This window comes from Mesocricetus auratus, unplaced genomic scaffold (assembly GCF_017639785.1).
Source record: "Mesocricetus auratus isolate SY011 unplaced genomic scaffold, BCM_Maur_2.0 Super-Scaffold_100019, whole genome shotgun sequence".
Taxonomy (NCBI): Eukaryota; Metazoa; Chordata; class Mammalia; order Rodentia; family Cricetidae; genus Mesocricetus; species Mesocricetus auratus.
The window spans coordinates 1,878,016-1,892,522 of NW_024429200.1; the positions used below are offsets into that span (position 1 = coordinate 1,878,016).

Consider the following 14,507-nt stretch of genomic DNA (forward strand, 5'->3'; position numbering starts at 1 on the left):
CTCTGCCGGCAAGGGGAGGAAGAACGGAGTAGTAGTGGGTAGAGTATGCAGTCACACCTTTAATCCCAGCACTCAGGAGGCAGAGGCAGGCGGATCTCTGTGAGTTCGAGGCCAGCCTGGTCTACAGAGTGAGTTCCAGGACAGCCTCCAAAACAATACAGAGAAACCCTGTCTCGGAAGAGGGGGGAGGGATAAGCTGTGGAGTATGGGTCATTTGGTTAGCTGGCTGGTTGTTGGGTTAGTTGACTGGTTGGCTGGTTAGTTTATTGGCTAACTAACTAGATTATTCACTAGGTCTAAGACAGAAGATGAGCAAAGTGTAGAGAAACGTCTTTGGTGGCCTGGTAAAGGATGGGGGAAGTTAGGGGCTAGGCTCCCGTGAGCACCAAACACAGTGTCTCACAGCCTATGCTGAGAGAAGAGGAAGACTTCACAGGGTTATGTGCCAATTTGCCACACATCATTTACGCTTCAAGTTCTTGAACCCAGAGGCAGAGCAACCAGCAACCAGCCAAATGACAATCACATGAAAAGAGATGGCACTGTCCCTTTCACGCCAGATGACGAATGTAAATTTCGACATGGGAAAACTTGAACATGTCTGGGAAGTAGACTAAGCTAGGAGCTTGCTTTGAAAGCAGTCTTTCAAGGAAGAGATTTTTGAAATAGCTAAGAACTGGTGGGCACTAAACATTGCCACCGGTGGGTTAGTAACGGCGCGGCACATGCAGTGGTAATAAGGATGTTGTTCAAAAACCCTCACTTTCAAAGAGATGGGGAAGTATGACCACCTCCTCTTCGTCGTATGGGAACTGAAGATCTGAGGGTCAAAGCTGGCTGTGACACTCTGGCCTTGGTAAAATTACCCGTGGCTCTCCTGTACTGCCTTCCTTCCTGGGTACACTTAGGCACAATATCTTACATAGCCTGTTTAAGGTCATAAGGTCAGTCAGGGTTTGAACCCAGGTCATCACAAAGTCCAAGCTCCGAGCCATTACAGAAAGAGGGAGAGGCAGGCAAGAGTGAGGTGTCTGTGGACTGGCGAGCTGCTCATGTATCGAGAGTTTTCCCGAGTGGGCTCGGCTACGCCCTTTGTGATGCGTCACATCCTTTCTCTAACGTGTCAGACGGAGATAAACTTCAGCCCACACCATAGTATAGCACGGCTTACAATGGTAACAATCTCTTAAGAACCAGATGGAATCTCACCGTGTGACAAATGAGGGTGGTGGCTGGTCCCTGTGGTACTCAGCCCGAACGGAGTGGTACCCCGTAAGATGACAAAGTATCAAAGAACACTGGGCACGCACTGGACGTTCGTTTATGCCCCACAGGGTCCTATAGGTTCAGTGCAGTCGACCAGGTCACTGAGTGCCTACTGCCCAGAGGGAGTGGACTGAGTTCTTGGGCCAAATACTGAGTGTTCCAACTAAAGCGAGTCACACCTGCTCCCCCCTCCACCTTCAGATGAGGAGGTGCTGGGTGGCCAGAGAGAGAGGGAGAGAGAGAGAGAGAGACAGAGAGACAGAGACAGAGACAGAGAGAGAAGATAACAGGTGTGAGGGGGTAAGGATGTAACGATGAGGCTGTCAGCGGAGTGAAGAAGTGACTTCCCACAGAAGAGCGGGAAATGGGCGTGGGCAGAGGTACTCAGAGGAACTGAGAGCAGACGTGAGGACAGCGGAGAGGTGTGACAGGAGATGCCCCAACGTGGACGGGTCCCCAAGGGCCCTCATGAGCAGAGCCAGGGATTGTTGGTTCGAGGGAAGGAGGCCCAGGGAAGGCTTACTTCTTCACACTGGGGTGCAGTTAGCCGCTTGCGGGGTCTCCTGGCTCGACACGCAGGGTGAATCTGAGGGGCTGGAGACAGGCAGGCAGGGGAGACGTCCCAGACTCGGATTCTCTGAAAGTCCCCAGCCATAGGAGAGCAGATAGAGAAGGGGCAGCTCCAGGGCCACCAAAGGATCGAGACTGGCTGGATTAATGACTAGCTATAGGGGTGAGAGACAGGAAAAAAAAACAAGACAGAGTCCCAGAGAGTCAGCGAGGGACAAGGTGGAAAGCGTGTGTGCACAGAGACATGAGGCTTAGTTACCTCCTCTTACCCACAGGAAACGAGAAAGGAACCGTGACCTGCCCAGCATCACTCTGCAGGAAACTGCTGGTCCCTAAATGAAAGGTCTGGCTGATTCCCAGCGCACAGCACTTTTCCTGAGAGCTTTCCACCCTCGGCCTCGGCGGCCCCTTCTCTCGGGATGTGGTTACTAAAGTGCCGGTTGTCTGTGTGCTCGGAGAGGGTGGAGGGTGTCACTGATTACAGCCCCTTCCTTGATGCTTGGCAGCCCGTGGCCCGTTCGTTGCCTATTGATTTGAGAAGGTGGGAGAGTGAAGTGTTTCCCACATCTCAGGGAGCCCAATGTAAATCTCGCGTTTATTGACATTAGGAGGGCGCAGGTTAGCTAAGATGCCGTGTCTTTTTGCTCTGCAGTGGAATGATAACTTGGCCCACTGATGCTGGCTATCTCATTGATCACTTCTGCTCCTTGGTAGGGCTTCCACTGGGCTCGTAGCTGAATAATTACAGTGGGAGAAATCAATAAATCTCTACATAAATACACATTGTGGCGGGGACAATGGAGCGCCGGACCTATGGGGACGATCATATCAACAGAGGACGCTGGGGGAGAGTTTAGATGCCGTTGCTCTCCACCACCGGGGCTGGCGATCAATAGGAGCATACAGAGCAGTGCCTGCCCCTTGCTCCCTCTCTACGGTGGCCGTGGATGCTCTTCTCCCCTCCCAGGGGTGGGGCGCTCCGCCAGTCATCATCCCCAGTACCATGTCTGCATGCCCATCATCCCTAGTCTTGTTCTCTCATTCCTAATGCTTTACCTCCCTGAGCTCATGGGACCACCACCCACGGCATGTCCACGAGGAAACCAGTGCAACAGCCCAGAAAGCCTTTGGCATCCAATGCTTGCATGAACAGAGAATGCATTTACTCTTTCAACTAGGAGTCACGAGCAAGGCATTCTGCCAGGTGCCGGAAACGCAGTGGCTCATCCTACCCTCCCTTGTACATACATATTCGGCCGTATCTGTAACAGCATCCTGTGAAGCAATGGCGCCCTAGCGGTTAGTTGTGACTGTCGTTTGTTGGGCCGCTGTGAGGCGCTTGTGGCTTTAACTCAGGTGCTTCCTTCAGGGCATACAGTCAGGAAGACAGGATAGGCATGTGTGGCAAAATAAAGTTGTAGCATTTAGAGAGAACAGGGCAGAAGAGGCAAGGCTCACTGCAGACTGACCTGCTGGAAGGGTCCTTCCTGGAAGATCACTGAGGGGGGCTTCTGAAGGGTGGACAGGATGTAAAGAAGCAGCCAGGGGAGGCATTCTGGCAGGAGGGTGCTGTGTGGCAGGCAGAAGAGAACCACAGGGAGAGATTTTAGGGCACCCTCTGGTCAGAATGTGGGGACAGCTGCTGGTGTGGTGTGGTGCCGTGCTGGCGGCCTCTGGTTCTTTCCACAGCGTGTCTGTGCCGTCCTCCGGAAGTAGGGTCTTGGTGGAGGAGAACCCACTGTTTCTAGGATCTTGGCTTAGCATTTTGGGTCATCCCTGACACCATTTTTTACCAAATACTTTGAGAAAATAGGGGCTTGGGCAGCCTCCTTCTGGAACTTTCTTCAGGAACTGGTTCTCCATGGAGATGAAACTTGAGAAGCTTGTCTTGGTGTGGCAATGTCTGGGAGGGATGGGATAGCTCATGAGTATGGGCTGGAGCTGGACTCTGCTTAGGCTGGTGACAGACAAACCAAAGATGCAGAGAGTTCCAGAGGAAGCCTGGAACCACAGTCCTCCTGGTCCCTCCTACCATGCAGATGCACAGCATCACACATTCCTGATGAACCGGGAGCCATGAGGGCCCCAGAGAACACGAGCCAATGATCTCAGCTCCCCAAAGACACTTTCCCTGCAAGTCATCCCTGGCCAGAGGAACAAGTCCCTAAAAGGCTACCAGGGTCCCCAAAGATGAGTGCTTGCCTTAGATGTCAAAGGATAGCCTGTTTGTTCTTGGGGTGTCTGGGGGTGGGGGAAGGGGATACTAGGTAGCTCTGTTTCTGGGAAAGCCACTTCCACTTCCTGCTAAGCAAACATCAAACAGGTACCTGAGTAGCTCAGCAAGGCACAGACAAAAAGCCTGACCTTCTGCTTTGTTGATGTAGGAAGCGAGATTCTTGTTTCATTTCTGCCTAGTGTGCTTTTGATGGGCAATGGCTCCCACGGCTAGTGTGTTTGAATACTTGGTCTCCAGTGGTGGCGCTGTTCTGGACACTTGCGGACTCTTTGGGACCATGACCTAGCTAACAGAAGTAGATTTCTGAGGGTGAGCATTGATGGCGATAGCCACTTCAAGCTCTGGCCTGAGTTTTAGCTTACTGACCCGCCAAGATGTGAAGTAACCACGCTACAAGCTCCGATCACCATGGGTCGAGGTGTCCCTATGGCCACCAGGATGAATGAGTCATGCACCAAATTAAACCTCAGCTCCTTTAAATGCTGCTGTCGTCTTACAACATAAACGCAACTGATACCCCTGCTCCAAGAGTAGATGCTGCCAGAGGCCCAAATTCCTTCCTGGATAAGGGAAGGACAGATGGGAAATTGCCAGTAAAGTGCATCCCAGGCAGCATGCAGACGTGGGTCCCCAGCACCCACGTAAAAAGCCAAACATGCCAGCATGAACCTCTAACCCCAGCACTGGGGGGAAGCAGAGATGGGGGCGGGGTCCCTGGTGCTTCCTGGCCAGCCACCCTACCCAATCAGTGAGCTCCAGGTTCAGTGGGTGTCTGTGTTTCAAAGGAAGAAAGGGCAGAAAGGCTGGACAGATGGCTCAGCAGCTGAGAGCATGTACTGTTCTTGCAGAGGACCCCAGTTTTGTCCCCGTACCCACATCTGGAGTCTCACCACGGCCTGCAACTCCGGTTCCAGGGATCCAAGGGCCTCTGCCATTCCCACCCAGATGCATGGACATAAACGTAATTTTCTTTTTAATGAAGGCAGAGAAGCAACTGAGTAAAACACCCGATTTTGACCTCTGACCTCTATACACACTTGTGTACGCACACACACACATGCTAATGTGCACATACATGCATAGACAGACATACAAAGAGAAAGAAGGAATGAGCATAAGGAACGAGAACATTGCCATAGTTTTCTTAAAAACTAAAAATAAATAAATAGATTAAAAAAAACCACCACCACCACCACCACCACCACCACCACAACAAATCATCTGCCCAGTGAATCTGGCCCTCCTGCAGAATCCAAAGTCTTGCACAACTGGTTCATTTGCCTCCATGAGCAAATAGTGCCCGGAAGCTTTATTGTTTATAATCACCTTTTATTCAGATTGCAAATACTATTAGCCAGTTTAATCACCTATTTGCCAAATTGGGAGCTATTTTTAAGGATCAATTCACTCTCAACAAAGATGCTTTGCCGGAGGGCTTCCCAGAGCCCACATCTAAACACCTTGTGTCTTCCCTGCAGCCGAGTCCTAAGGACACCATTTCTGATCATGGTGGATCTGCGGGGGGAGGGGGGGCTCAGCCTATCGAGAAAGTGCCTTTGAAGGTCATAAAATGCATCTGGCTGTATAAGGTCTGGTGCATATGCTAAAATAATCAGTCACGTTGTTTTACAGTCACACCTCGTACTCTTGTTCTGGGAAATCAATAAAGTGAGAAGGACAGACATTGGGCATGACTATTGAAAAGAGAAAACAAAAAAAAAATCCATAATATTCCGTAGAAATAGTCCTGGAGGAAGTGCAGACCTAGTTTTCACAAGCAGGCATGTTTTTTATCTCCACACTCATCAGTGCCTTATTAAACTGAAGTACCCATTGTATCCCAGGCAAAAATGCAAAGAAAAAAGACTCAAAAGGGAGGAGCGGCGTGCATCCTTCTCTAGGAGCTCCGAGGCACTGGAAATTATCCACGGCCTTTGAAATGGATTTCTAAACTGCCCATTATTCACACTCTTAATGTGTTGTTCCGCTGAATGTTAGCACCTCTAATGGACCTTTGCCAGGGATCCTTCCTGCCTGAAGTAGTCCCCCTCTTCTGAACTGCCTGTTCTGTTCTTCCCTGCATTTCAAGCCCCATCTAAAGGCCCATCCCCTGGCAAAGGGGAGTCTGACTGGCAGGTGACTCAGATCAGGGCCGGAGACGTAGCTCAGCTGATAGAGCTTACTGAGCCTGCATGAGGTCCTGGGTTTGATCTTGAAGACTGTATAAAGTCAGGCATAGTGGTGCGTGGTTGCAATGTGTCAAAGGATGATGGAGGCAGGAGGATCAGGAGTTTGAGGTCACCCTTGATTACATAGTGAATTAGAGGCCAGCACGAGCTATAAGGTCAGGCATGGTAGTACTTGCTGGTAATCCCTGCACTTGGGAGGCAAAGACAGGGGGATGTGTATGAGGTCAGCTTGATCTAAGAGCGAGTTCCAGGTCAGCCAGGGCCATGCAGTGAGAGACCCTGTCTCAGGAAACAGACAAATAAAACAAAACCAGCAGCAATAAAAACCAAAGCTCAAGGCTAAGGGTCTGTAGAGATGCATCAGTTAGGATCACTGGCTGCTCTTCTAAAGGACTTCGGTTTAATCTCCAGCACCCACACGGCCCCTGCCAACCTTCTGTGACTCAAGTCCCAGGGGACCTGACTCCCTCTTTGACTGCCTCCGGTATTGCGTGCAGGTGCTACACAGACACATACGCACAAAACATGCATAAACAAAAAGGAAAAAAAGAAAAGCAAAGGCAAAGGCCAGCCGGGCGGTGGTGGCGCACGCCTTTAATCCCAGCACTCGGGAGGCAGAGACAGGCGGATCTCTGTGAGTTCGAGGCCAGCCTCGTCTACAGAGCTACACAAAGAAACCCTGTCTCAAAAAAAAAAAAAAAGCAAAGGCTAAAGGACCAGTCTCAGGAGAAACGAGAGTCATTCACAAAGCTCCGGTGAGGGCCCCCGCACTGTTTCTGAGGTGTATTTCTAGGCTTCTGGGGCATTTTGTCTGGTCTTGGGGCTGCCAAGTACAATGAGTAGCGAGTCTGACCAAAAGGAAGAATCGCCATTTGTGGACAATTTGGGGTTTAGCCAATTTTTCAGGAGCAGTAGTTAGGTCCACGTGGACCTACAAACAATGCCCTAACCATCCCCGTCCAGAAGGTTCTATCACCATCTTTGCTGCTGCCCACACCATGCCCAAGTGGTTTGGTAGCACCCCTGACGGATGGCAAGGGCACTCACACACTCCCAGAGCATCGTCCCTGCCCCCTGAATGAACCAATGTGTTGCTTGCTGTTCCTCTGATGTTGAACTTTGAGCCAGAATCATTGTGACCCCGAGTTAAAGCCACTAGACTCCGTAGCTTTCTTGTCCTGTAGGGAACAATACATCAACCCTTGGAGCCTGAGGGTCTAAAACGGGTGACTTTCATCTTGGTAGCAGGCTTCACTTCCAGCTGTCTTTTCCAGGGTTAACTTTCCCTCCTACCATGCACAGCGTTACTCTGTCGAATAGATGTGGCAATACTGGAGTAAATGGAACTGCATAGGCTTCTCTCCTGAAGGATTTTCCAGGGCCTTTGATCTTCTATGAATCTCCAAGAAAAGCAGACCTACCTTAGATCTAACGTTCCAAATATTGTTAGGAACAAAAAACTGGGAATGGCGACTAAACGGATCTTTGGTCTGAATGCTGACATTGTGAGCCTGGCTACTTTTCCCTCCTACCCTTGACTGTGTCAGAAAAGACAAGTGTCCCTTGGTATCCACATAGCCTAATTTTTAAGACCCCCAACAGACATCGAAACAAAGACTCTTTAGTTCCTTACCAAAAAATGATTCAGGCTTTGTTATACACACACTCTCCTTTAAATAACCTCCAGATGACTTATAATAGCCAATAGGATGAATGAACACGCTGTGCTTTATTGTTTAGGGAATGATGGCCAGGCAAAACCTGCACATGTTCAATACAGGTGTGAGCATTGTAGTCCTCGCTCTACGGCACACAAATGACACACCAGGCAGGCAAGGCTCAAGCCAGCGATGGGCAGAGGCTGAGCGGCATAGGGCAGGAGGGTACCACAGGAAGTGCCACAGCACTGTTTTGTGCTGGTGAATCCCCTGTACCATCTGCACGTGGCAAAGCCACATTTGTTCTTGGGCGTTCCTACCATGTTCTTCTTATTTTGTTTCATAGTTTAGTCTGAGGTTGGTTGAATCCATGAATACAGACCGGCACATATGAGGGCTGACTAAAATAATTTTTTCTTGCTCTCCCATACTCTGGGTTTCTTATCTGGCACCCACATTCTACCCCAGTGGTTTATCTTAAATATGTCCCGGCAGTAGATAAGGCTCTAGAATTGGAACTCTTTCTCCCATACGGAAAGCAAGCTCTCTTCTGAGAAACTTACTGAGCACAGGGGTTGGGCTTTCCACGATAATCTCAAGACCTAGTAATCCTCAAACACATTTTAATTTAAACTAGACTTAGAAGCATTTATCAGCATGCCACCTCACTCGGATTCCTGTGTAAATGTTGAACCAGCTCATACCTCTGAACCCTCAAGCCAGAACTTTAAGTACAGCTTGGCATTAAAAGCCCTTGCACCTTCCCAAGATAGACCCCGGGTTCCCACCGTGTTCACGTGTGAGGGCTGGTGCTGCCTCTGCTGTCTTCACAGGGCCTTCAGTGCTGATGACACCACCCTTCCAAATCCCCACACGAAACTGCGACACCTCAGGTTCCAAACCTCCCCTGTTGCTTCCTGTGTCCCCTGTGCTTGTTGACAGGAACGGTTTCCCATTCCTTTTTTGTTTTAAAAGCAACATTTCCTTCTTTCTTTCTTCCTTCCTTTCTTTCTTTCTTTTGCTAAGTAGTCTCTCCTTAAAGAAACAGGGAAACTATAGAAAGACTAAAAGAAGAAAAATATCTTCCCTAACTCTACCACTGAAAGAAGCCTATTATTAATAGTTGGTAGTTGGGCTACCATACCTGTTTTCTTATGTTCGATGCTAAGGATCTGAGCCCAGGTCTTCATGCTCTCTCCACGGAGCCACGGTCTTATCCCTATGAGATTAAGGCTCACTTGCCATCTGGTGGCTTTCGCTTGCAATCCGGTGATATGGCCTAGTGGTAGAGCGCTTGTGTAGTGTGAACAAAACCCTGCGTTTCATACCCAGCATTGAGATGGGGCTGGGGAGGAGACATCATTTTTCTAAACAAAATTGTTTGAAATTCTTACTCCAAGAAGTAAGTTGAGTTGAATGTTGCTTAAGACACCCTTAAGTACTAGTGTGTTTCAACTTCCAAGCAACATGTCAGGCCTGGCAGCTGGATCCCTGGGGCAGATAAAGATTTCTTTATCCTGTTAGAAAGAGGTATGGTAGAATCGGTGGGCTTCAGGCTCAGTAAGAAACCCTGTCTCAATAAATAAGATAGGGAAAAATATAAGAAGACACACAATGTTTTCTCTCTCTCTCATGCACACACACAACACACACACACGGTTTGTACAGTGTGCTAATCACCATGGCATAAGCTTCACACCCTTCCTGCTAACCTAATGGATGCCCCCAACTCCATCCCCAGTCCTAGTGAAGCAGCCCTGACCCACCAATGCCCCATTTCACACCACCTAACCAAGCATCGGTCAATTGAAACGGACAACACTGGGAAATGGTACCAATTCAGTTTGGGGGGATTGATCAAAATAATATCACACCTAGTTTATTGCAGTCACTCTTTAAATGAAATGGCGTTACCTTGTCTTTCTTCCAAATCCATTCATGTACTTAACAATAATTTGCTTATTATTAAGTCCATGGTCTCCTCCCTACAAGGTAAGCAGGATGGTAGAAACAGTCAAGCCGAAATAATTAGAAAGGCAGGCACCAAGCTGCCTCACACCGCACACATGAGGGCTTCAGGAAGCAAGTGAGGCTCACGGCGGAAGGTTTGGGTTTCTGTGCAGCCATGAACTCTAACAGAAGGCCAAGCGAGAAAGGACGGGCAGAGACTCAGGCCTTCTGCTGGCACTGATTAGACATCTATCGCTACGCCAGGCTTTGGGAGTGAAAGAGGAACCGGGCAGAGGTGGGTTTCTCGGTGTCTTGGAGGGATGCTTCACCATGAACACACCCCTGAGCTCAGTGTTGAGGGAGAGAACCAGGAGACTGACCGTGCACAGCACGAGGCATTGCCAGCACTGCACAGTCGAGTGTGACCAATGTACAGGCTGCCGGGAGAGATCAGGGAAATGGACAACAGAGGCCACTGGGGGTATCTGGAGCTGATGAATATGGACTTATGAAATTGGCCTCATTCGGCCAAACATCAGCAGGGCCTCTGTGCCGCAAGCTCTGTGCTTCCAGAATTGCAATGAGAAGGGAGAACCTGCAAAAGCCCTTGAAGAACTCACAGGCTTGAGGGAGCATGATGCAACCTCAGGTCCCTGGTGCCTTTGTCTGCTCAGCGCTAGGCTACCCACTTCAGTCTCCCCTGGACTGGTCAGAGGGAGCCCCTAAAAGAGGTCAGCTAGGTGCATCCAACCATCATCCCACAGGACACATATGGCCAAGGATATCCATGAATTCAGCCCAACACAAAATCTTAAACTTATTTAAAATTTTTATGGCTTCCCCCCCCCCAATACAGGGTTTCACTGAGTAACAGCCTTGGCTGTCCTAAAATTAGCTCTGTAGACCAGACTGCCCTTGAACTCACAGAGATCCTCCTGCCTCTACATTCTGAGTGCTGGGGTTAAAGGCATGAATCATCACTACCCACTTAAACTTACTTAAGACATGAGTTTGGTTTGTGTGTGTGTGTGTGTGTGTGTGTGTGTGTGTGTGTGTGGTTTTCTTTTGTAACTCAATTGCATAGTTCTCAACTATGAGCTTCACAGATGACTACATTGTGTGCCAATACCAGAAGGCTGGAAACCCTGGCAGATAGCCTAGTAGAACACACCATTCTCTACAAACCTTCTCAGATACAAGAGGACAGTGAGGGTCTTTCTATACCTCAAATTCCTGACCTTTGTCTCCCTTCCCTGGAGACACAACCCCCCCATATATAGAGATGCTCACAGGAAATGCAGCCAGAGGGTTAGAAGCCTTGCCAAAGTCAAACTGGGGGCTTCTCCTGGCTGCCTGGTGTCCTGCCTGGAGTAGGACCATGAGTAGTCCAAGCGTGTCTGTTATTGAGCTGAGTACCATAGCCATGGGCCATGGCCTCAGCCATGATCCCTGTGCTTCCTCCCTAGCAATTTTCAGCTTTGTAGACATTGAGCTCAATCCCCACCCCGCCCCCACCACAGCTGTGGCGCCCCATCCCTGGTTTGTTTGACCCAGATCCCCCCATCCCTCCACCATGCTGGCACACATTATCAGGTCAATAAATACTTCTGCGATAACGAATGGACGCTATCTCTTACTTCCTATTGACCACCTGTGCTCCAGGCTTCTATCCTCACTCTTCATCTTTGAACCTAGTTATTAATAGGGCCTGGGAGCAGATTAGGCACACACAGCTGCCTTGCCGGATGGTGTGTCCGTGAGTCTCTGCCGAAAGCTGATTGGGAACACCCAGCCATGCAGCTTATCAGGCAGGACACGCGCCCTTTCTGTGATCAGAGGAATGGGGACGTGTGCAATTCACTCACTCGCTCATCAAACATTTATTGAGGCCACGCTGTAGTCGGGGGCAGAGTAAAGCAGACAGAGGTGAGAAAGACAGAGGGGTGATGAAATGTGTCCAAGCAGGCGTTGATGCTGCAGGACCACCTGGAAGGCTCCGGCAGGTGAGGCTTTGAGTGCCACAGAACGCAGCTGATGGAGAGAAAGTACTATTAATAAGCACTTCTTTATCTCTTTTTTGAGACAAGATCTTATATCTGGGTTGGTTAAGGATGGCCTTGAACTCATCCTCCTGCCTCTACCTCCCCAGTTCGGGGATTAAAGATTTATGTCACCATACCCAGTACTTACGTGGTGCCGGGGATCCAGCCCGGGGCTTCGTGAATGGTATGTAAGCACTCTACCAACTGAGCTACAGCCCCAGATCATAATCAGAACATTAATAAGAAGTGAAAATACAGCCTGGCGTTGGTGGCGCACGCCTTTAATCCCAGCACTCGGGAGGCAGAGGCAGGTGGATCTCTGTGAGTTCGAGGCCAGCCTGGTCTACAAAGCGAGTTCCAGGACAGCCTCCAAAACAATGCAGAGAAACCCTGTCTCGAAAAACCAAAAAAGAAAAAGAAGTGAAAATACACACTAAGACTTTCACTTGCAGTGTGGGGGGGGTCAAGCCTAGGACATCGACACATGTCACCTATTTGCTCGTGCTCCAAGCTATCCTCCCCAACCCCAAACATGCTTTCCTCTGCTTTGGGTTACAGAGCTGGGAGTCAATTATAGTGGTTGACTTTTTTTATGCACCTCCTGCATGTCGCATACTTTGTTTTGAATTCTACAGAGCATAAAAGCACACTGAAGTGGATTATCGGGGCTTGGGGGCAAGGGGCCGCCATTTGCTCTTGTTTTCACATGTGGCTGGTTTCAGTGCCAGATAAGCCACGCCGAGACAGAGAAGTTCAAAAAATAATTAAACCAGTTAAAAAGCAAAAGAGCACTGGGATTGAAGCCGGGCTTCAGAGCCAATTTCCAAGAAGTCATTTCATCATCAGAGAACATCAAACGTGCATTCCACTTTCGGCTATGCAAATTCCAAAAGAATAATACCTCACATTTGCATAATGCTTGATGTTTTTCAAAGTGCCTTCCCGGTTATTAATCTACAGGAGGCTTTATTACCACTAGAAACATAAATTGAAACTCTCTTCCAGCTCTATTATTTTTTTCCACTTTCCCCTTAAAGCCCAGAGAGACCGAAACCCAGGTGGTTGAGACTCATAGGCAGCATTGAGAAGTCTAACTGGGGTAACTGACAGGCTAGGGGGACACAAACATAGCTCCTTGTGAGGTCTTTATTTTACAGCCATCACCGGGGCCAGATTAAGAACGCTGCTGCTGAATTAACAAACCCACGGGGGAGAGACTGTGTAGCCCAAGTTCAAGATTCTTTCAGGTTCCCCAGCTTCAAAGGCTGCACAACTTGCACCTCTGTGGCAGAAAATTAGGAAATTCATTCTACCACTTTGTCATTAAGCCTGCAGACATCCCTGTCACTGGTCCTTTTGCTCAAGAGCTTCCAGGTCTTAAATATCCTGTGAACCAAGAGGCTGAATCCGTTGTAAACCCAACGTGAAGGAAGGATCTCAGAAAGCAAGGTGAGACAATATGACGGCGTTTGAGGGGTCCTGAGGAAACACTTCCGGCCATCCCTCATGCCTTTCCGATTTCCTTCTCTTCCCATCTCTTTCAGACTTAATTATGTGCAGCGTTCTCAGTCACTGAATCACCAGCATTTCCTGACACTTGATTCTCATGCATTTTAGCAAAAGATTAACCTGGCTGTTTGCTTTTAATTCTGAAGCTGTGTTAATACTCAACCCCCTCTAGATTAGACAAGAAGAAAAACACGTGCCCGCACACCCCGCCTGGCACCACAGGCTCCAGGGAGGACGTTTTACAGTCCCAGGGAGGACATCTCTAGCCGTGTCACAGTCCCTGGGGCTGGCTGCACTTACCATTTCAGGAGGGCCAAGAGAGCCACAAACAGGGTCAGAGTCACCACGGTGCCACTCGCTTCTAACCTGAGAGACCCCAAAACTTCCATCGTTCCTCTGAGCCCCCAGAGGTGGGTGTTGATCCTCTGCCCTCACAGGAGTCCTGACCTGTATGTCGGCGGTGGAAAAGGCAATGGCAGCCAGCAACACCTCACATCAAGTGCACACCCCCCAAATGTGCTCGCCCTTAGAGTGTGCCTTCATAAAGAGGAAGGAAGCAGAGAGAGAAACAAAGAGTTTCAGGGCAAGGCAATGAATCAGCGACTTTATTTTCTTGATGACTGTGTTGTCAATAAACATTTATGTTAGCTTCCCCAGAAATAGCAGTAGACGGGCGGGGCGGGGGGGGGGTATGATCACTGAGAAGCAAAAAGGTTGTAACCATCCTCTGCTCCTCCGCTAAGCATTCCTCAGGGACAAGCACTCCTCTGAGATATCTATGTCTACACCTTGGTCAATCCACACTTCAGGGGTGATACACATCGGGACGCTCTAGATGTCCCATAGAACCTGGGGGTCAGACACCAGCCGGATGGGAAACACTGTCTGCTTTGGAGATAGCTACCTCAAAGTCCAATGGTTACAAGTGGAACCTCCTGACTCAGAGTGCTGGCGCAGACCACAGACGTCGCCTCGGGTGGGTGCTCTCAGCATGAGCTGGCGGGTTTCCTGGTTGTCTAAAAGCTCACATACGTACGTACGTACGTACGTACGTACGTTCGTGCGTGGGTTGCTTGTTCTAGCTCTG

At 49.4% G+C, this 14,507-nt stretch overlaps 1 protein-coding gene across 1 annotated transcript in view; it reads right to left on the minus strand.

Moving 5' to 3' along the window:
* The window catches only part of Tbxas1 (thromboxane A synthase 1), a 173,135-nt gene extending 159,168 nt beyond the window's left edge, over positions 1 to 13,967 (minus strand). The window contains exon 1 of the mRNA XM_040728790.1: positions 13,721 to 13,967. Coding sequence (XP_040584724.1) covers positions 13,721 to 13,809 — 89 coding nt within the window. The 5' untranslated portion in view covers positions 13,810 to 13,967. The remainder of the gene's footprint in view (positions 1 to 13,720) is intronic.
* Between the last annotated feature and the right edge of the window lie 540 nt (positions 13,968 to 14,507).